The sequence below is a fragment of the Malus sylvestris genome, chromosome 5 (assembly GCF_916048215.2).
Source record: "Malus sylvestris chromosome 5, drMalSylv7.2, whole genome shotgun sequence".
NCBI lineage: Eukaryota > Viridiplantae > Streptophyta > Magnoliopsida > Rosales > Rosaceae > Malus > Malus sylvestris.
The window spans coordinates 31169482-31190763 of record NC_062264.1 but is presented as its reverse complement, the minus strand read 5'-3'; the positions used below and the strand labels follow the sequence as shown (position 1 = coordinate 31190763).

Genomic DNA, 21282 nt, shown 5'->3' with positions numbered 1-21282 from the left:
CAAAACAAAAAACGAAAAAGGAAGTAGTTGCTAACTTGCTACACGAGTATACGGTGCATAATGACATGAATAATATAATGTTGTCGGGACCTGGCTTAAAATTGGCCTATCATTTTGGAAAAAAAGGCAATGTGTTAAACACGTTTAGGCCTTTCTGGAGGTCCTTCCCATATTCTTCTAGTATTCTGCATTTTGTTGACGCTGCAAATATATGAATTCCAAATTGTTCACTCCATTTGGTACGGAACTGAACATTCTTTTATCACTGTACATGTTCAAGTTGTTCAACAAACATATAAATTAACGTGACTCAATTTGTCACATCCCCGCCCGGGACGGACCACTTTCCGGGCATGTTCCACCACCGTAGCACGATATTGTCCGTTTTGGGCTTACCATTCCCTCATGGTTTTGTTTTTAGAAATTCACGAGCAACTTCCAAGTGGGTCAACCATCTTAGGAGTGCTCTGACCTCCTTCTCGCTTAACTTCGGAGTTCCTACAGAACCCGAAGTCAGTGAGCTTCCAAAAGATCTCGTGCTAGGTAGGGATGAAAATATACATTTAAGGATCACTCTCCTAGACGATGTGGGATGTTACACAATTTACATGTTGAAAACCCCCACACACACACACACACACACACACGTCCTTTCGTTTTCAGTTTCCTTTGTTTTCAATTATTGCAGAAACTAAAGTATTCAAAAGTCGTGGGAGATTGGAAACAAGAGTCGTAGACGACACACAATATATCATGATTAAGCTAGCTATAAATATGATTCATCTTATTTTTGTTTGTCAAAATATATGATTCATCTTCTTTTTCTTTTTGTCAGAATATATGATTCATCTTTTTTTTTTTGTCAAAATATATGAATCGTTTATTAACTATTTAACAAGTGGCAAGGCATGTAAATCATGATTTGGGTGATGATATAATATAGGATGATATGATATCGCATTTATCCCAAAATTATATAAAACTCAACACTAATTAGATGGGATTTCAATCATTAAGCTAACGATAGTAATATGATGGTTGATTTGTGGACTTTAAGTTGATGCTTTAGCTAAATCTTCATTTTTACGGGACGGCGTTCAAGCTATAGAAATTTGTTACTCACGATTTTATTTGATATAGTATTCATTCATTTGAGTTAGTTTATCATATATTTCTATCCCATCTTAATACCATATAATCTGATACGTAATATGTTTAACCAAATATTTAATGAAATAAAATTATTAACTGAGGTAACATTTACACGTCAGTTACGAAGTTAAAAAGTATGCTACAACAATACGAGTTCTTGTATGTATAAAATATTCCACAACATCTGTCTATCATACCATTTTTTAAATGCCATGTGTCAATTTTACACTGCTGAAATTTTTTCATTTTTCTATAATTTGAAGTAAAACAAAATAAAGAAAAAAAAATAAAAATGTTAAGAAAAAAAAAAAAAAAAAGAGAGAGACCTAGCAACAAATCAACAAATCCATATATCCTCCCCGACCTCTCCTACTTACTTGCCATGGCCGCCATTACAATTTCAACATTTCGCATTAAAGATTTGGGAAATTTGAAGTTTTTTTAAGGAAATGAAGTCTCACGCTCAAAAAAACAAGGTATCAACATTTCGCGAAAGAAATATGCACATGAGATACCCAAGGACCACGGTTTCTTGGGTACAAGGTCAGTGGAATTCCTAATATAGGAATTAGGAAACCAAACTTTCCGACAAAGATGAGTTGCTCAAGGATCCAGCACAATTGCCGGCATTTAGTAGGCCGATTAATTTACCTTACTATCACTCGTACGAACATCACATATTCAGGACATGTTCTTAGTCAATTTATGCATGAGCCGCGGTTACCTCACATGGATGTCGCTCTCCAAGTTGTTTGATATCTCAAGGCCACTCCAGGCCAAGGTTTGCTTTTTTCCATCAAACAATAATTTGAACTTGGTTGGTTATTGTGACTCGGATTGGGCTAAGTGTCCTATAATTCGTTGTTCTACTACTGGATATTGTGTTTTTCTTGGGGAGTTCATTGATCTCTTAGTGGAAAAAGAGGAAAATAACCACGTTATTATCATTCAGGACTATAACCAACACAACTTTTCGAGGGCTCAGTCATTCAATATCCTTAAGCTAGAGCTAGCGCAACTTTTCGAAAGTCCAACTTAAAAAGGTAAATTCGAGCCCAGTAAATCATGTGTAGGACATATCGAAACAATGGCTTATTTCCATGCTTCTTGGAACTCGATTTTAATTTCACTTTGCTCTCTGTAACTCAAAAGTTATCACTTTACTCTATGAAACTCAAAGTTCACTCCATTTTTCCCCTGGAACTTAAATTGATTCCATTTTGCCCCCAAAACTTGAAAGTCGTCTTTATAAAACTCAAAATTTGCTCCACAATACCTTAGATCTGTTAATTTCTTATATGGGTTTGATTTGGGTGCGTCATGCTTATCAATTTTTTATTTTTGTTTTTTTTTCATCTCTTCAATTTCTTTTAAACTTAATATTCTCTAGTTGTTGAATGTTAACATATAATAGAGATTTATAATCAAAATTATTGCACATGTGCCAACCTTATTGGGTGTTGACTCCCACATATGTTTTCAGAGGCCACCTATAAATTTCGGGGGGAAGAGAGAGTTTACAATTTAAAGTGGAACAAATTTTGAGTTTCAGGGAGTAAAGTGATGACTTTTGAGTTACATGAGGCAGAGTGAGATCAAAATGAAGTTTCAGGGGGTGTAGCTAAAAATAAGACCGAAAGAATAGCATGCTTTGAACCACGAAGAAGTTAAGTTCTAACATAAAATCAATTGACAATATAAAGTAGCTCAATTTATTTATAAGCTCATGCAAAGTCCATTATCTTATTAATGTAGAAAATCATTCTCAACAGTGCGGCAGGAACACGATGATTGCTATGTTTTTTCTTTTATTTTTATTTTTATCGTGGTTATTTGTGTTTGGCTAATTTTAAATTATAGAAAAACACATAAAAGTCCGGCATGAATCACATTATATTTGCTTTCATATTTTGTACCAATCTGATCCAAAACAAAAGTTTAATACATACTTTATTTTCTTACTCACTCACACATATCACTGTCTTGTTGAGATTTGAGATGTTTTTTTTTTTGTTTTATTTGTTATGACGTCGATCTACATAAAACTAAAACAAAGTTATGAGAAACTGTATCATAAAAACTCAAACATCAATCCAAATTGAAAAGCTCGATTATCTGAACTGAACTAAAATCATCTTATTTAGTTCGTTACAATTTGAAAAAAATCATTGGTAATATGCTCGGTTTGGTTAACGGTATATACTCTAGAGTTTAAAGGTTTTTTCTAACAGAATTGTTAAATTATATAACCTAATAAAATCTAACCACTTTTATTCAGACGTACAACTTAATTGTGTGCTTTTAATTTGCATTTAAAAATTGTCATTAGGGCCGAATTAATTGAGATGGATTGTATAAGACTAGCAATATTGGGCTTTTTGACCTTACTTGAGTGAACCCTCGTTGGGCTTGAATCCAAAGCATAGAGAGATATTTTTAAGTGTAACCGGTATATGAGATGGTACACCACATGTTATTATACAAATTGTGAGACATGTATGCTAAAAAGTTAATAACTTAAAAAATAAAATTTCCTACCGCTCCTATTAAAACACGTTGTGTACTACTTGTGTTTCTGTCACAATTAAAAATTTCTCGAAAGGAGAATAGCAGGCGACGTGTCCAATTGCAGTGATTTGCCACGTATTCATGGACCCTGATGCAAAGTCACAACATACCAGAATCTACTCAATCTAGCAAGTTGAAAACTTGAAGGTGCTAATCTCTCCCTCTCTCTCTCTCTCTCTCTCTCTCTCTCTCTCCACAGTACATCCACCAATGACCAATCCTTTGAAAAGCTAAGAATGTACTCAGAGTGAATGGCTATGCTTGTTACACGCCACTCTATGTCCTTGTTGCTCACCACTCTATCCCCAAACCACAACTCCTGAGTCCTTTCTCCTCTTTAACACTCACACACACACTCTCTCTTTCTGCTTGTGTAATGGCAACCCTGCAGTCGCTTGCATTCTCCTCTCCAGTCTCACAGTGTCTGCAGCAACCACGCCTCCATTCAGGTAGCTCTTTTGGCTTTTTACTTTGGTTTTTGTTTTTATTTTCTTGGGGGTCATAATTTAACTCAGTACATTAACGTTTATGTGTTGTGCTCTTGGGAAATTATAGGCGAAGGGTCAAATGGGGTGAAATTGTTCCTTGGGTTTTGTTAAAGTTTCAAACTTTGTGTCAGTTTTAGCAGTTTCCAAGTTGATTTGATTGGATATCATTTTCTCATGATGCCTATCAATTAAAACACTAAATTTGTTAATTGGGTTTTATAAGTAACTATATCTATATGTTGCTGAACCAATCAATTTAACTAATTAGTACTTAATGATAATTATTGATATGACCAGGTGATGGATTGTGACTTGTAAGCATAGCCATGGTACTAGCAATTGGCAAATGATGATTTATGTTCTGATTGTGTAGGCTTGTTATGTTGGGGTGTTCATAGAAGTGCAGAATCCACATTCAAAGGGCAGTCTTTGCGCGTGTCTCGTCCCCAATGGGCGCCATTAAGACGGTGTACTCAAGTGTCTAGGTCTGTTACAATGATGGTCAAACCGAAAATTCAGTTCATCCAAGGAACCGATGAACAGACAATACCAGATGTGAGGCTAACCAAATCAAAAGACGGTACAAATGGCGTGGCTATTTTCAGGTTTGAGCAACCTTCTGTGTTTGACTCCTCTGGTGAGTTTGGTGACATCACTGGATTTTACATGATTGATGAAGAAGGGGTCCTTTCGTCAGTTGATGTTAACGCCAAATTTGTCAACGGAAAGCCTGCAGGGATTGAAGCAAAGTATATAATGCGGACTCCAAGAGATTGGGACAGATTCATGAGATTCATGGAACGCTACTCAAATGACAATGGCTTGAGTTTCATCAAAAAATGAGGCGATGTATATCCTTATCTGCTGTCTTCCTCGAATATCTTATTAGTCCACACATGTATTTTAATGCAAGTACAGCATCGTCCTTCCGATTCAACCAATTTTTCTGCTCTTATTGAGAATTATGTCAGTATTCTGTATTTGAGTTATAGAGGTGAGAAAGCTTATGTTTCAAAGCCTTCTTTTAACTACTCTCTTGCAATTTGAAGAAATGATACGATGAAGGTGACAAATTAAACGATTCAGCCTATGTGTTCGACCATTTATCTTGTAGTTGCAGAATGCAGACGACTTGTTAAGGCATTGATAAACCATGTAAGTTTGTTTCTATGTCTCCCTCGGATTTCATATTTGAATTCAAAATATTATAACATCTGCTCACTTGATGATAGATGATAGAAGACAGGGATTCTTATACTAGATACTGAGATTAATATATGTAAATTCAATATTCCCAACACCATAAGAGACCAAAGTTAATACAATAAAAAACATCTGCCTTTATCAGATGATAAAAAGACAGTTTACATCTAAAATTTTCTCCCTCGAAAAGCTAGGATAAGGTATTCGCCCTCGAATGGTTATAAATGTGAATCCAATGAGTCAATAACAATGGATTTTTTGATTTCTAGAGTAGAACTACCACGACCACTCTCGTGTCGTGATTGTTATCAGCCCTTTTACTTCCAAGTCACCGAGAAGGGGCTTTTAACCCGATTGAAGCTATTGTTAGAATTCACCCATGTCAGCTGCCCTTGTGCAAAGCTCATCTTCCCTTTTTCTGTTCTCTTCCTTGATATAAACCATACCTTATAACTCAAACTCTGATTGATGTGTGTGAAGATTAACCTTTGGGGTTTAACTCTCACTTTTACTTCCTTAGGTGCCATTACTTCCACCTTGTAAATGGAATTAGGACTCCCCACGTTTGTTACTCGTCTTTTGATCATTTTACTTCTTGTACCATGTTTGAAAATTACTGAAATGGAGGGGTAATTGAGGCTGAAACCCCTGTTCATCTTCAAAACTTCACGGCAGCTGACATTCCTGTGAGTGATGGTAAGAATTTCTGATTTTGTGTATCCAAGAGTGCATAAATGCGTGACATAATCCTCCGGCCTGATGTCATAAATCAACCCTGGATCAATGGCTCTTTCAGGGTTGACATGTCCGGCACCAATTGCAAAAACACCAGCTGGTTTGTCTCCATCCATTATCGGTTTTCCTGCATGGTCAACTACTTCAGCAGTTGTCATAACGGCAGATTTAATGGCTGCAGGGCTCCATTTGGGATGAGCTGAGCGTATCAGAGCCGCGATGCCACTGCCATGTGGACAGGCCATTGAAGTCCCCGACATGACAGTAAAATTCACTCTTCTAGAATCTTCTGGAAGGCCGGTGGGGCCTAAGTTTTGAGGCCAAGCAGCAATTATGTTGACCCCGGGAGCAATCACATCCGGTTTGAGGATTGAAGGGTTAGAATAACTCGGTCCTCTAGCAGAGAACTGAGCTACTGCTGGTGCTCTGGATTTTCCTATAACTGTACCTCCGAATACAATTCTAGCTGTCGGTCTCCTTGTAGAGTTTATGTAAGCTTTCAAGTGAACTGATTCTTTGAAGCCAATAAGAGTTGCAGGCAAGACATGGACATCAACTGAGTTTTCCTCTTGGTTTATCACTGTGTTTGCCAAGATCATTGCAGCACCCCCAGCTTCCTTCACCACTTCACCTTTCTCCGCTCTTCCATTGATACCTCGGTCACAAACCACAATTTTTCCACGGACTTTTGCTCGTGGAAGAGACCCTTTGAAGCAATATTCACTTCCACTATTCTCACTTGTCACGTAAACCAGTTCAAGCTCTTTCCCTGCTCTCTTAAGGTGGTTTCCGGGGTACAAAGATTCTCCATAGAGGTATTTTCCGTTCCCCATTTGAACTATTCCTGGAAATCTTCGGTCTAGTGTACTTGCACCAATGGTAGTGATCCAAGGAGCTTCATTGGCAACTGAGCTTTGGATGGGACCATTGTTGCCTGCTGCGCACACAACTGAAATTCCATGCTCCACTGCTCGAAAACTGCCAATTGCAATGCTGTCATCGTAAAGTGGAATGGGGAAGCCACCTAGAGAGAGGGAGAGAATGTCTACTCCATCTCTAATTGCAACATCCATCGCTGCAAGGATATCAGAGCTATAACATCCATTGAGCCAGCACACTTTGTACACCGCTATATGTGCTCCGGGAGCCATTCCTCGAGCCACACCAGCTGCAGTGCCGAAAATACTTGCCATTGGGACAGTAGCGCCCCCTGCTGTTGATGATGTGTGAGTTCCATGCCCGTGGGAATCACGCGGTGACACATACTCACGACCACCATCTGGTGTGTAAGTAGCTACACGATGGCCTTTAGTGAAAAACCTAGCACCAATGAGTTTCCGGTTGCAATTTGAAGAATTGAAGTTCTGCCCTTCTTGGCAAATCCCTCGCCATTTCTTGGGAACTGCTGGCATTCCACGATCATTGAAGCTCGGACTCTCGGGCCAAACTCCAGTATCGAGCACCCCAATGATTGTGCCTCTACCAAAGGCAGATTTGTACCAAGCACCTTCCCTCGAAGCACTGAGGCCGAGTCCCAAGAATTTGTAAGAATAAGTAGTGTGAATTTGGAGCCTATGGTCAGGCCTAATTGCAATGACATCGGGCAGCATTTTCAAGGACTCGAGCTCCGACTCAGATAGCTGAGCGGCAAACCCTTCCATGGCAGAATGGTAAGAGTAAAGAAGTCGCGAAGAAGCATCTTCTTCGGAAGCCATTGTTTGTTCAAGAAACGAGAGATGCCAACTCGGCTTAGAAGCAAAAGAAGAGCTGGTCACACCCTGAGGGTTGAGCTGAACAATGTAAGTCTGGAGAGTGTTTGCACAAACCGAAACCAAGACAAAGAAGAGAATGGAAATGAAAAGACGGGTTTTGAGTGTTACGAGTTCCATTGTTGAAGGTTTAGAACACAATGGAGCGTAGGCTGCTGAATGTGCATGATTTGGTGGAAGAACTGAGGGGGTATTTGAAGGAGTTTGGGGGAGCTTTCATAAAAAAAGAGAGATCTCTGAGTTGAAATACGAAACTCGTGAAATATAAGAGCTCTGCATCACGAGGATCCATAGTAGTGGTCAAGAGTGAAGAGTGAAGACTGAAGAGCTAAAAGCTTTTCACGGGATGTAATGGTTCAAGATTTATTTCATTTATTACCATGGAAGGCAGTAATGGTAAAACAATTCTGTGAATCTTTGTTTCTCAATTTGGCGTTTGGATTTCATAGAATATAGAAGTTGGTCATTTAATGCTGATCTCCCTTCATGCTGCTCTGCATTTACCAACACGCTCTCTATCCTCTACATTTGGTCTCCCTGGCTCCGTCCCCACATGCAGCTTGTGCATTGCTACTAGTTTGAACAAAGGCGGAAATTTGAACTTGGGATATTGGAAAGAGAAGTACCATTAGATTATAAACTCGAGCATCACAGTAAAACAATTCGAAAATATGAATGTATTACCAAAGATCGAGTTGGATGTGGTAATGTATGTAACAATAATAATATACTCATTGTTCCTTTGGAGCCAAGCGGCTGTGTGAAAAACATGTCCCTTTGTCCTGGGTTCGAAAGTTCAAAAATTACAATTGCCGATTTTATGGAGAAACACTTGCCGGTGCCATAAAAAATCAACTTATTTATGATACTGCTAGCGCGCCAAACTTCAATTTAATTACGATATTGTCACTATCACAAAATTCAATATGTTTACGATTGTGCTAGTGCTTCCTTGTTTTTATTCTTATTATTAATAAAAATTCATTAAGTGCTTTTCGTTAAAACAATTTTATGTGGAAAATTTTTCATTAAAGCCCTTAAATCATAACATTGCCAATTTAAATTATCTCCCAAACTCTTGCTAGCCAAACACCAATCTCTCTCTTTGAAACCATAACCACTTGTGTATGTCAACACCTATTATTTTTCTCCTTTCCTATGCCATGGCAGATCGGGCATGGCTTCTCCGTCTACTCCACCGGCCCGCTCCCATTAAGTCTCACCGCCAACCTCTCTCCTCCCTCGTCATCAATCCTTTCTCTACAACACTGATCAAATCAGTAAATCTAACTCATTGGTTTCTTAACCATCCATATTAATGTGGTTTTTCAAACTCATAAAATTTATCATTTTAGCGAGATGTGACAAATCCTAAATGGAGGAAGTGTCGGGGGTGGGGTGGGGAAGAACCATAGTAGATCTGTCATAGCATATCCAATGAGTGATTTCCACACGTCCGAAATTCAGAAAGATCTATGACACAAAAGAATACAAAAGAGTCACTACTGTTCTTCTAAAAGAGAGCAATTTATATAGAATGTGTTCGCCATCACATGGCATCTTGATCCAATAATACATTGTCATGTGAAAAAAAAAACTTGCACATTGCATGCATTATTGGATAGGGGATGCTAGGTACGTGGCTGTGTGAACTCGTTTCATATAAGTACTTCTCCTTCAAAAGTGCAATAATCTCATAATAAGTCCTAAGCACGGCCAACCCTAAGGGTAGTCGAAATAGGCGTCCGCCTAGGGCTCCTACTCCGGAAGGACCTCTATTTTTTTTAATATATATGTATATAAATTTTACAATTTAAATTCAATAAAAGTTTCAAAAAAAATAAAATCACAGGCAATACTATTACTTTCCACAAAAACAATTTTACTTTTTTTTCCCGTCACTCATAGGTAACTATAGTTTTACTCCTTAACTATAGTTTTACTTCTTCATATCTATTAAAATTCAAAATTCAATATGCCAGTTCTTTTTTCTCGATACAACCCCACTCGCTTTCACTCTCTTTTTTCATAAAAACTATCGCTCTTCTCTCTCGGTCTTCACATGGTAAGGATTTTGATAATGATGGGAAATACTTTTTTTCTACAGCTAAAATTTTTGAGAGAAACTTTATCGAAGGAAATAAATCAAGCAATGAAAGTGTTGAAATATCTAAGACAAATTGATGGTAGTTTCCTGAATACATGGGTTGCTTATAAAATTTTGTTAATCATACCAGTTATAGTTGCCACTGCAAAAGGAAGATTTTCAAAATTAGAGTTCATCAAATCTTATCTTCGATCAACTATGTCACAAGAAAGATTGAATGGGTTAACTATTTTATCAATTGAAAAGGAATTGGTTGAAAAATTAGATTATGTAAACTTAATTAGTACATTTGCGTTTAAAAACGCGAGACGTGTAATATTTAAGTAATGTTTGTATATCTTTTTTCTTTTGATATTAATTTTTAATGATCTTTGATATAGACTTTTTCATGTATTTAGCAAATTCATTTTTATACATATTAATGTACAAAGGAGTGGGGGTCAAAGAACTCTAATGCCCCATTACGAAGGCTCGCCTAGGGTCCCACATTCTCAGGGCCGACCTTGGTCCTAAGGGGCACTAATGCTGCCACTAAGATGATGATGTCTTCATTGTGAGAAGGACTTATATGAAACTGATTCATTGTCATGTGGCGTTTCAATAAAAAAAATTTATAGCGTTTGGAGAAAAACTTACATATGATATAACCATATTAAACAGAACGTTGCAGAGCATGCGGGTAAAACTTATTCCTTGCAAATTGCTGTTATTGACTACAACACATAACCAAGACCGAAGTTTCTACCATTGAAGAGATAACCGGCGAAAGTGGTACAAAAAGGATTTTAAATTAGCGTTATCAATTGAGAGAATACGCTACACGCGTATCCACAGCATTATGAATCATGACATAAGAAATAGAGCCCCCTACATACACGTAAAGTTAAAATAAAGAGTTCCAAAGCTCATTTTTTACAAACAAAAAAAATGCTCATTTTTACAAAAAAAAAAAAAAAAAAAAAAAATGCTCATTTTCACAAGAAATAAATACAAAGCCCAAACTGGTTTCTTTGGTATGACCGCCAAAACTAATATGCGATAAAATTTGCTCAACGTGCATGTGTCATATAAAAAAAGAATTGTTTTTAGGGTTGTTTTTATCAGTTCCATCCTCGTAAAATAAAAACCCTTATTTTCGAAGGATCTACTACGGATTTGAATTCTAGAACCCCAAAGTTTTCTGATTGAGAAAGTATGGAAATTAGTGAGCCGGTGGCTAACAAGTACTCCGACTTCGAGCTCTTTTACTTGAGGTTGAGGAGTGTACTAACGGAGGAGTTTGCAGATGATCGAAGCAATCGAGAACGCTTGGTTATTGCAGTCCATGCGATGCTCTTAGAGGCCGGTTTTGTTGTATTCGATCCGATTTCAGGAACGCAGTCGAGTGATCGATTTCATCTCTTGAACAAATGGCCAGCGCTGGATCATCGGACGATGTGGGTGCCTTATACTTTGCCTCATATTTTGCATGATATTAAAAGAGAAAGTATTAACAATTCTTACGTGATCCAAGCAGTAAGAGGGATAGCGCTGAGGTTTCAGAGTAGGGGGGGTTATTTCAATGTTTACGGGTGTTTGATCGGCCACCGGTCTGCCACTTACCGGCCCCAACGCCATCTATGTTTGCATGAGGAAAGGTTTGGTAGCGCGGTTGAATTTTTTTGGGAAAACAAGAATGTGGGTCTTCAAGGGAGGGGTTTGTATCGGTCTGTGGAAAATTTGCTCATCGGGTTTTGGAAGATTGTCAAGGATGAGATTGTACTGCCTTTTCAGATTGAGCTAGGCAGAAATCCTGGTTTTCCGATTGTATTGCCTTTTCCGATTGAGTTTGGGCAAAAGCCGGGTTCAGCGTCTCCAACGGGGATTATGGGTCTTCCATCGGAGCTCAAAATGAAGGTTTTGGAGTCACTGCCTGGTGTTGACATTGTCAAACTAGCATGCGTTTGTAAGGGGATGAAAAATATGGTTAATGATGTTATTGATGAGTTATTATGGAGGGATAAGTATTATGAGGAGATTGAGAGGGGGGTTGAGAGTCCAGCGAAAAGAAGATTAGGACAACGAGGAGAGGTGATTGTTGAATGGAAATTATTATTTGTTAGAATTTGGAAGAGTAAGGCTAAATGGAAGCAGCTGGAGAAACAAAGGCAGGTAGCACCGTCACCGTTCAGGTGCATGCAGTACCGATCAGCTAAACGAAACCAAAGGTCATCTGCTTAGTGCTTACTAATTTTTAAGGAGTAGGATTATCTCCATTCTTTTTTTTTCTCTTTCCTTTCCTCCCCTCTTATTTGAACGGTTACGGTTAAGTTACGTTAACATCTTATATTAATTTTTTTATAGAAAGAGAAAGACAAAATAGAGAATGTGAAAGGAGAAAATGAAAGGAAATAGAAAGAGGAAGGAAGAAAATCCTAATCTAATTTTTAATTGTATGGAACCTTGGTGTTGCAGTAGTGTTAGAAAAGATATGTAATGTAAGCCTTACGTTAGAAGTTACTATTTGTGTGTAATAATTGGTTTCTATTTTGTTTCTGTTTTTTTTTTTTTAGCATAACTCGTAATTATTTGTAGTGGAGATGATTTTCTTTAGCTTTTCACGCAATTTTTTTTACATTTTTGATAATCAGATTGAATAAATCAAACAAAAATAATAATGGAAATGTGTGTTTATTGTTTTCCTATTCTTAATCTTGTGTTGCTCATCTGCTTCTCAGATATTGACATTTTCTTTTCTCGTTTTGGCGAAACTTGTGTTTTCTCGTTTGAATCTAGACTCCAGAAACCCTAAAAATCTTATATGGATGGTTCAATTTCTGAAGAACTCTGCCGCTTTGAATTCGAAACACATGTTTACGTTTTGGGGGTAGTGTTCTTTTGGGTCAGTCATAAATAGACTAAAAAATAAAATAAAGAAAAATAAAATAAAGAGCACAATGATAGGTACTAAGAGCATCTTCAATGGGAGTCCTTAACCACCAATTTTGAGGACTCATTTGGGAACTTTAAGAGAATATTCGAGTCCAATATTATCTCCAATACAAAGTCGTTACAGTATAATCTCTAAATGTTGGGACTAAAATATTAAATAAATCATTATTAATTTGGTTAGAGTATGGTTAATTACTAAATCATGAGGATGCGTTAGGAACACCTGAAACTTGAGATTGAGTCTAGTATTTGATATTATGTCCTTCAAACAAGATTGCCACTCACCGGTGCCTCCACATTTGCTTTGGCAAATGTCTCGCAGAAGAAACAACGTCTTTCACTTTACAAAAGTAGTACTCTGATCCACAAAGTACGACGGAACCAAATTGTGCTTAGAACCCTCTCAGTAGATATTCTAATTTCTAAGTATGAAAACAAACTCTATTATTAAGTCCTTTATATAGGCATTGTCATGCCTTTGCATGAATGAATCAATATGCCTTGTAAATTAATTTTCCAACATAAACTCGTTCCATAAAGCCCTTTGAAAGAAAACTGATTTCCTCTAATTAATTTCCATTCATTTAATAAAAATTGAATTAAATATCAAACTCTAAATTTAAAATTGTTATTAGTTTTCCAGCATATATAAACTTGTTACACGGGAGCCTTTCTCCAAACAAAAGATCTTTAAAATTTGATGCTCAACATCAAACCTGGAATCTACATATCATAAGCCAAAAATAAATAAACAAAGCCCTTCTACAATATTGATAAGGTACCTAATCTCAAAGTACTAAAAACCAGCAAAGATGGACTAATTAGTATATGTCATGTTTGAATGGAGCTCCTAATCGAACAAATTGAAAAGTCCCTCGTCATCACTTTCTTCCTTGGGTTCTTCCTTCTTCTCCTCTGGTGGAGGAGCAGCAGCAGCTGGGGCGGCAGCCGCGCCGACACCTGGGGCAGCAGCGGCTACTGCACTAGTGCCGCCACCAACGCCAACATTCAGGATAAGATCGTCAATGTCTCTCTTCTCAGCAAGCTTGGCGAACAAGCCAGGCCAGTAAGACTCAACAGAGACATTGGCAGCTTTTGCTAATGTTGTAATCTTCTCAGCAGTGACTGGGATGCCTTCGTCATGGAGGATTAGAATGGCGTAACTGCAAGCAAGCTCTGAAGCCGACATCGGTTTGTACTGAAATGAGGGAGAAGAGATATCTGAGATTGAGGGGTCTCTTCTAGGGTTGTCACGCTAAATCTCTATTGAACTGCAAATGCATGTATTTATAGATGGAGATCAAAGCTTTGAAGGTTTAGGGATTTTTTTTTTATTTTTTATTGGTAAACATTGTTAAAGATTGCCGTTTTTTACTTTGCTGGTTATTAATTGTTGAATAAGTTGTTGTCCTTTTCTTATGGGACTTCGTTATTTGTTACCAAGTCTGTAGGAATACCCATTATTTGTGGAATCTGTTAGTCACCGAACAAGTTTGTTTGTTTGTTTGTCTGTTTTTTTATTTTTTGTCAAGGGATAACTTTGATTAAATTCTAATAGAACCGTCTTCAGCAAGAATATTAAATAAAAACTTCAAAACAAGAGTATCTCAATGGAAAATATCTCCATGTGAAGCAACATATGAGGCTACAGCATGAGCAGCGGTATTTTCATTCCGCTTGGCAAACACAAACCTCACCCCTCCTAATTGAGACGCCAAGTGACCAATATCATGGATAAAACACTCCAAAGTAGCATCTATAGCATACCCCCATTAATCATACTAATTATCACCTGAGAATTAGACTCAATATCCACTGCATCACAACCCATCTTGATACATACCATTAACACTGCTCGAATCACACTAATTAAAAACCAATAAGCCTCCAATGTTCTTTAATTTTTTTTATCAAAGTCCTGGATATGCCTCAAAAAATTTGTATCATTTGGTTTGTAAATTTGATTTAAAGAATTGGTCTCCCTAGTCAAAAAATTTGGTTTAAAGATTTGGTTTACGTTTTTGTTTATGCTGTTTCAACCAGTCAAATATTATCTATTTTTGATAGAGGAGGATAGCTCTTTGTGTTCGGGGCATTGATCCGAAACTCCGAAGGAAGGGATCATTCCACCAGAAACCCCTGCTCTCCCTTCTTTACCAAATTTTATTTAAGGAAATAAAAGATAGTCGGTGAACTAAGTTAAAAAGCCAAATCTCGACCACCCAAATACTAGGTCCGTAGACTACTAATAAGCACATACCGCATATCCATAAGAAGCTAACAAATCCCAAACCCGGCTACCTTCTTTACATATACGTGTGCGAATAAAATGTGTTTTTATCGTATAGCCAAAATTTAGTCTCTACTTTAAAAAAATATCAATTTTTATGATATCTTTCAAATATAGCAAAAAATCAGTTTGAACAGATCTAAATATCCTTATAATAAAACCAATTTACAAAAGCTAAAACATGTTTGATCTTCTACGTTTGTTCAAAGATGGAGACTGGATTTAAACAAAATGAAAATAGACAGAGACTGTAGAGGCTCCGCCTCTACAAGTTCCGCGGGTAATTACTTGAGTTAATTGGATAACAACTAAAAGAGGATTAACGTCTATAATTTTTTCGGTTCCATATAATTTTCTTTTTTTTTTTGGTTTCATACAGTTATGAGTTCATATATATTGGCGTCAGTTTCTTGCAATTAGGTTTTAACTTTTAAGATATACTAGGTCTTTTTTTTTGAGTAAAAATCCGTCTTTTCAATTTGATTGTTATATTTCAGCTTGGTTTCCTTAGTTTTATGTTCTAATTTCTTTTCTTTTATGGCTATTTCGTTATTGAATTTCAATTTTTGTTGAGGGAATCATAGTGGTTGTTTGGCCTTAGGATCTACAGTATAATAAAGTATTATTATTTTGTAAAATTGTTTAACCCAAAAGGATGGAAGTTCCCATCAGGCTACCTACAAATTAGGAAGAAACCGAATTAGGTTTTGGTGTGTATGTTTAAAGTTGTTGAAATAGAGCTCGGCTTGAAGACTTTGTTTATTACACAAAGGAAGAAGATGAAGAAAGGATGGCGAGGGAGCATCCCAATAACAAGAGTTTTAATTTTATGGGTATTTAGGTTAATTCAATTAGATCTTTGGCTATATTTGAAAGAATTTGTAAAAATTGACATTTGTGAATTTAGATGGTAAATTTTGGTTAGAATTGATAAAAACTCAAATAAAATCATTAGAAAACTAGATTTTAATCCCTATATAAGATGAAGTTTAGAAAAATGTCTTATACAAGATTAAAAATTGATTTTAGTCCCTAGACTCTATTTAATGCCAGCATATGTATTCAATGTCTTTTTTTTCTTTTTTTTTATTATAATTTTATGAATTTAAATTTTATAAAAATATTATAAATTTTAATTCTCATTATGGTAATTTTGGTTAGAATTGATAAAAACTCAAATAAAATCATTAGAAAACTAGATTTTAATCCCTATATAAGATGAAGTTTAGAAAAATGTCTTATACAAGATTAAAAATTGATTTTAGTCCCTAGACTCTATTTAATGCCATCATATGTATTCAATGTCTCTTTTTTTCTTTTTCTTTTTATTATAATTTTATGAATTTAAATTTTATAAAAATATTATAAATTTTAATTCTCATTATGGTAATTTTGGTTAGAATTGATAAAAACTCAAATAAAATCATTAGAAAACTAGATTTTAATCCCTATATAAGATGAAGTTTAGAAAAATGTCTTAAACAAGATTAAAAATTGATTTTAGTCCCTAGACTCTATTTAATGCCAGCATATGTATTCAATGTCTCTTTTTTTCTTTTTCTTTTTATTATAATTTTATGAATTTAAATTTTATAAAAATATTATAAATTTTAATTCTCATTATGGTAAGCATCTTAATTATATAAGAAAATATTTTCGTAGAGATTTTTCTGTACACTTATATTTTTGCATATTTTCTTATCTGCCACAAATTCATTACAATATATTTAGGTACGAACATTTCGGTACATTGGGTTAGTATAATATGTAAAGGTACGAATATTTCGGTACCCTAGTTTAGTATAATATATTTAGGTACCGACATTTCAGTACACTAGTTTAGTATCATATAGTTAGGTATGGAATTTTCAGTTCACTTATGTTTTTACATATTTTCTTATGTGTCACTAATTCACTATAATATATTTAGGTACCGACATTTTGTGACACACCCCGACCCTGTATGTCCACAAGGACTCCAAATCGAGCTGTGCTGGCCGACACCTGGAAAGTGACGAAGCCATAAAGTGTAAAGATGTGGAAAAATATGAATAAATTTGAACCTAAGAGTGCCTAAATACCAGAGTGCGCTGGTAAGCGGGAATGAACCCACTTCACACGTGACGTCAGAGCATAAACAAAGTACAATAGAGTGGATTGAAAATCATACCATTGAAGGTAATCTCCAATACCAAGACTTGCCAAAAATCCTCGTCGATACGAAAACTCTACTATTAGACCTGGAGGGATAAAACAAGAATGAGGTCAGAAAATAAAGCTTTAATAAAAGTCTTCTCAACAATATAATCCCTCACCGTAACACCTGTTTAGCTTCCAAAAAATCGTACTACGGATAAACACGAAATCAAAAGTATACTAACATTACATCCAGAAGTATACCACATCACATCATCTCATTAGCAATATAAATAATCAAGTGCTTAACAACCCATACTAGCACGCTAGTCGGAGTCACCTGTGGTGATCTGTACGACTACAATTATATCTCATCAATCAATGCTACTTAATAAGTCGGAGTCACCTATAGTGACCTGTACGACTATTCATATCTCATCACATATGCTAGCTCATCATATATCTCATCACATATGCTAGCTTATCACATATTTCATCACATATGCTAGCTCATAAGTCGGAGTCACCTCTAGTGACTTGTACGACTTATCCATAGCTCAATAAGTATACATGCACACGAGTCAGAACCACTTAAAGTGGTTGGTATGATAGGACTGGGTGTAATTAAATACGCTCAAGTGCTACAATCACGTGAAGACTATGCGAATAATTGCGGGTCACCTACGAGTCGGAACCACCTATAGTAGTCTGTACGACAGGACTGTGCACCTACCTTGGATTCAAGGTGAGCGTAAGGTGTGGGAGGTGAACATCACGTGAAAGACTGTGCCCTGGCCACGGGCGGGAGCACTAACACCGGGGTGCATGTTTATGAGCTCTAAATGCATCTCATATGACATATACAACTCATAGGCAACCTGTACGACAATGTTGGAGTTGCCTAAAACATAATATAGTCATGCCATCACTTGATCATTTCAACTAATATCATAAACTCAACTGAACTTACCTGGGTGTCCTGCGTTCGCCTTTGCATTTCAAAGCATTTACAATAATTATATGCAGGTAATATACATATAGATAAACCATGATACAATCTAATACTTAACCATGTTATAGCATTTTTCCAATATATATATAATGTGGCGTAAAATGCACAATCGATAACGCCCTACTACCGAATTATTTATTTTTGGAAATAATTGTCAGGGATAAGTCCAACTAAACACTAGTTTAATTAACTATCATTACTTACGTTTCCTTATTTCAATTTCTTGATTCCTTCCACATTGATTTATGACCAACATCCAATCACTAAAAACATAAGGTTAAATCTCATATTTTCACCAATTTCCTTCACTTTACTCAATTCCCAAACAAGGTTTTTGTTTCAATTATTGTATGGCTGCATCTAACGTCTCGTTAGACTGCCTACATACCCTAAACAGGGATCAAGTCATTCGTAGTTCAAAATAGTACTTCAAAGCATTCACAGTAATTATACGCAATAAGCAATTTATAAACGTTGTGAAATAGTCAATCATATATATATATATATAATATACAATAAAAAGGAAAAGCCCCGTTTACTTGAGGTCCACGCCACGACTCTCTAGCATGCATATCGAGACATCACGAACCATCATCGCCTATGACCAATTATCAAATCATATCTCAGAGTTTGTACCGATAAAATACACAATTTACATAAAACACATCTCTACGTAATTCAATTTGAAAAATCTGTATCACGGATTTCAATCCGTTGCTTCCAAAGATACACATTATACTTCTAGAACAACATCCAAAAATCTCATTACGATCCAACGGTCGGATCTCCACCAATTGCCAAAACTAAGTGGCGGTTAACCTTTTATTTCATGAACTTACAAATCCAATTCGGGAAGATCCGTTTATTGGATTCCCGATCTGTAAGTTTCTATGGTCTTCAAATATTACGTACTATAACATATTAAAGTTTGGTGACGATCCAACGGTCGGATCGTCGATTTATATTTTTACCAAGTAACATATCATAAAGAATTTGGGTTCAAACCAATGTCATACTAACACCAAAAATGAACTCAAGACATCTAATTTAGCCTAAAAATAGCATCGACGGCCCCTTGGCCATGCGCCGCCTTGGGTGGCGGTCGGCCACCCAGACTTGCCGGAAAAATCAACTATTTCTAAAAATTCTCAAACTTCACATAAATGAAGATCTCATTAAGTGGAACAACTTTTATACCTGCCATGAAGTCCAAAAGTGGACAGAAGATGGTCAATTTTTCCCACAAAGCCGGCGGGTGCCTAAAGCTTCCCGATGTCGATTCGTCGTCTACGGTGGTCAAACGGAGTCAAGGTTGGTTGGGTTTTTCTCCTGGGATGATGGGCTACAAAGCTCAAGTGGTGGTATCGGCCATCGCTTTGCCGATTCATCGAAAATTTGAAAAAGGTGGCCGGAGTACTATTGATTTTCGTCAACTTTCGTGGCCTCAAACTGCCACATACCGTGGTTAATCAAGGTGGTTCTTGGGTGGATTTTGTAGAGGGGAATGAGAGCTTCAAGATGGTGGTGGTGGCATCGAAAATCTCCACCGGAGTTGGCCGGAATCAGCCTTGGAAAATGGGAGCTCACGGTGGGTGTGGGTCGACCGGAAGGCTACTTTCCTTTTTCTTTTTTTTTTCCTTCTTTTTTCCTGATTTCTGATTGGGCTTCTGCCCTTTTTTTTACCTTTTATCTAATTGGTTCTCCTTAACCAATTAACTCACTTTAAATAATCAACTTTAAACGTTCGTAACTATACCGTTATAATCCGGATTCACAAACGGCTTTCGCCTATGCGTTCGTACCAACGAGTGCTACTTAAAAACGCCAAAAGAATAAGTTACACATTCCTCTAGACGATGGTCAACATAAATCAAAATCCTTGCCTCTAGGCATTTTCGTCAATTCCCTCAATTAAAATAAATAAAAAACGAAATTTTAGGGACGGGTTGTCACATTTCGGTACACTAGTTTAGTAAAATATATTATGATATGGACGTTTAGGTACACTAATTAGAGAAGGTTAAATAAAATTAGTAAAAAAAAATGTGAAGAATAATAAATTTAAAATTTAATGTAATAACATTAAATAAGTTATCTATTAAATATAAAAACAAAAATATAATATGAATTTGAATTAAGTGCACATTAAGGGACTAAAATCATATTCAATCTAACACCAGGATTTTATTAAATTTTAATCTTCTTGAAGGATTAAAGTTCAAAAACCCCTAAAATCATCAACAATTATTCTAATTATTTAGCACCAACTAAGGCAGCGCTTTGTATAAATGGTGAACAACCAAAGTGGAATTGGTTATTTTCAATCCAAATGTGTTCCCATCGCGGACCCAAGCTACACGAACCGCCTCAATAAAAGCTAGAATTTTTGCAGACGCCAAACTCACAAACTCTAATAGAAGCAAAAACACCAAGGACTTGTGCCGCAGTTGTATGAAACATCCCCTCCAAACCCGCTCCACCATTAGACATGAACCATATATGTTTAATTACCTAAATCCGTCCAGACATTGACAAATTCCAATAAACTGGAATAAAAGAAGGAAACGTAACAACAAGCGAAGAAATGCGAATCGAATAAACGGTCAATTAATAACAAAGATTTGTTGAATCAATTTCAGTTGTGTCTTCCTCTTCTTTCCTTTCTCGTTGACTCAGGTAAGGGCAAAAGTACGTAGGCGAAATCGAGATATGATGAGCAAAAATTTAAGAATTAACCTTGATTTCCTTTCATATTTATGCTCATGACATGAAATCATCCCATTATTTTCTCTCATCAATGCAAATTATATAATTCCTAACAAGATTTTTTTTAACAACTTATCACGCCACTTATTTAGTTCTTCATTATATATTTATATTGACCAAAAAAG

General features: G+C 36.3%; 4 protein-coding genes across 4 annotated transcripts; 2 read left to right on the top strand and 2 right to left on the bottom strand.

Annotated features, from left to right (window-relative positions):
• Positions 1–3894: 3894 nt before the first annotated feature.
• LOC126624120 (photosystem II reaction center PSB28 protein, chloroplastic-like) lies at positions 3895–5293 on the top strand. The gene is made up of 2 exons (XM_050293139.1): positions 3895–4169; positions 4582–5293. The coding sequence occupies exons 1-2, from the start codon at positions 4097–4099 to the stop codon at positions 5049–5051; spliced, it is 543 nt and encodes a 180-aa protein (XP_050149096.1). The 5' UTR covers positions 3895–4096; the 3' UTR covers positions 5052–5293.
• A 185-nt stretch (positions 5294–5478) lies between these two features.
• On the bottom strand, positions 5479–8117 carry LOC126624119 (subtilisin-like protease SBT1.2). The gene has a single exon (XM_050293138.1). It carries the CDS (start codon positions 8033–8035, stop codon positions 5729–5731), a length of 2307 nt encoding a protein of 768 aa, XP_050149095.1. The 5' UTR covers positions 8036–8117; the 3' UTR covers positions 5479–5728.
• Positions 8118–10995: 2878 nt separating this feature from the next.
• On the top strand, positions 10996–12282 carry LOC126624476 (F-box protein SKIP22-like). The gene has a single exon (XM_050293538.1). The coding sequence runs from the start codon at positions 11217–11219 to the stop codon at positions 12240–12242; it is 1026 nt and encodes a 341-aa protein (XP_050149495.1). The 5' UTR covers positions 10996–11216; the 3' UTR covers positions 12243–12282.
• Positions 12283–13552: 1270 nt separating this feature from the next.
• Positions 13553–14437, bottom strand: LOC126624054 (60S acidic ribosomal protein P1-like). The gene has a single exon (XM_050293049.1). It carries the CDS (start codon positions 14140–14142, stop codon positions 13804–13806), a length of 339 nt encoding a protein of 112 aa, XP_050149006.1. The 5' UTR covers positions 14143–14437; the 3' UTR covers positions 13553–13803.
• Between the last annotated feature and the right edge of the window lie 6845 nt (positions 14438–21282).

Bases quoted from the DNA above. Each gene is read 5' to 3' on its own strand.
- LOC126624119 (XM_050293138.1), bottom strand. From the start codon at position 8,035: ATGGAACTCGTAACACTCAAAACCCGTCTTTTCATTTCCATTCTCTTC.
- LOC126624054 (XM_050293049.1), bottom strand. From the start codon at position 14,142: ATGTCGGCTTCAGAGCTTGCTTGCAGTTACGCCATTCTAATCCTCCAT.
- LOC126624120 (XM_050293139.1), top strand. From the start codon at position 4,097: ATGGCAACCCTGCAGTCGCTTGCATTCTCCTCTCCAGTCTCACAGTGT. The intron at 4,170-4,581 runs GTAGCTCTTTTG...CTGATTGTGTAG, and splicing joins GCAACCACGCCTCCATTCAG to GCTTGTTATGTTGGGGTGTT.
- LOC126624476 (XM_050293538.1), top strand. From the start codon at position 11,217: ATGGAAATTAGTGAGCCGGTGGCTAACAAGTACTCCGACTTCGAGCTC.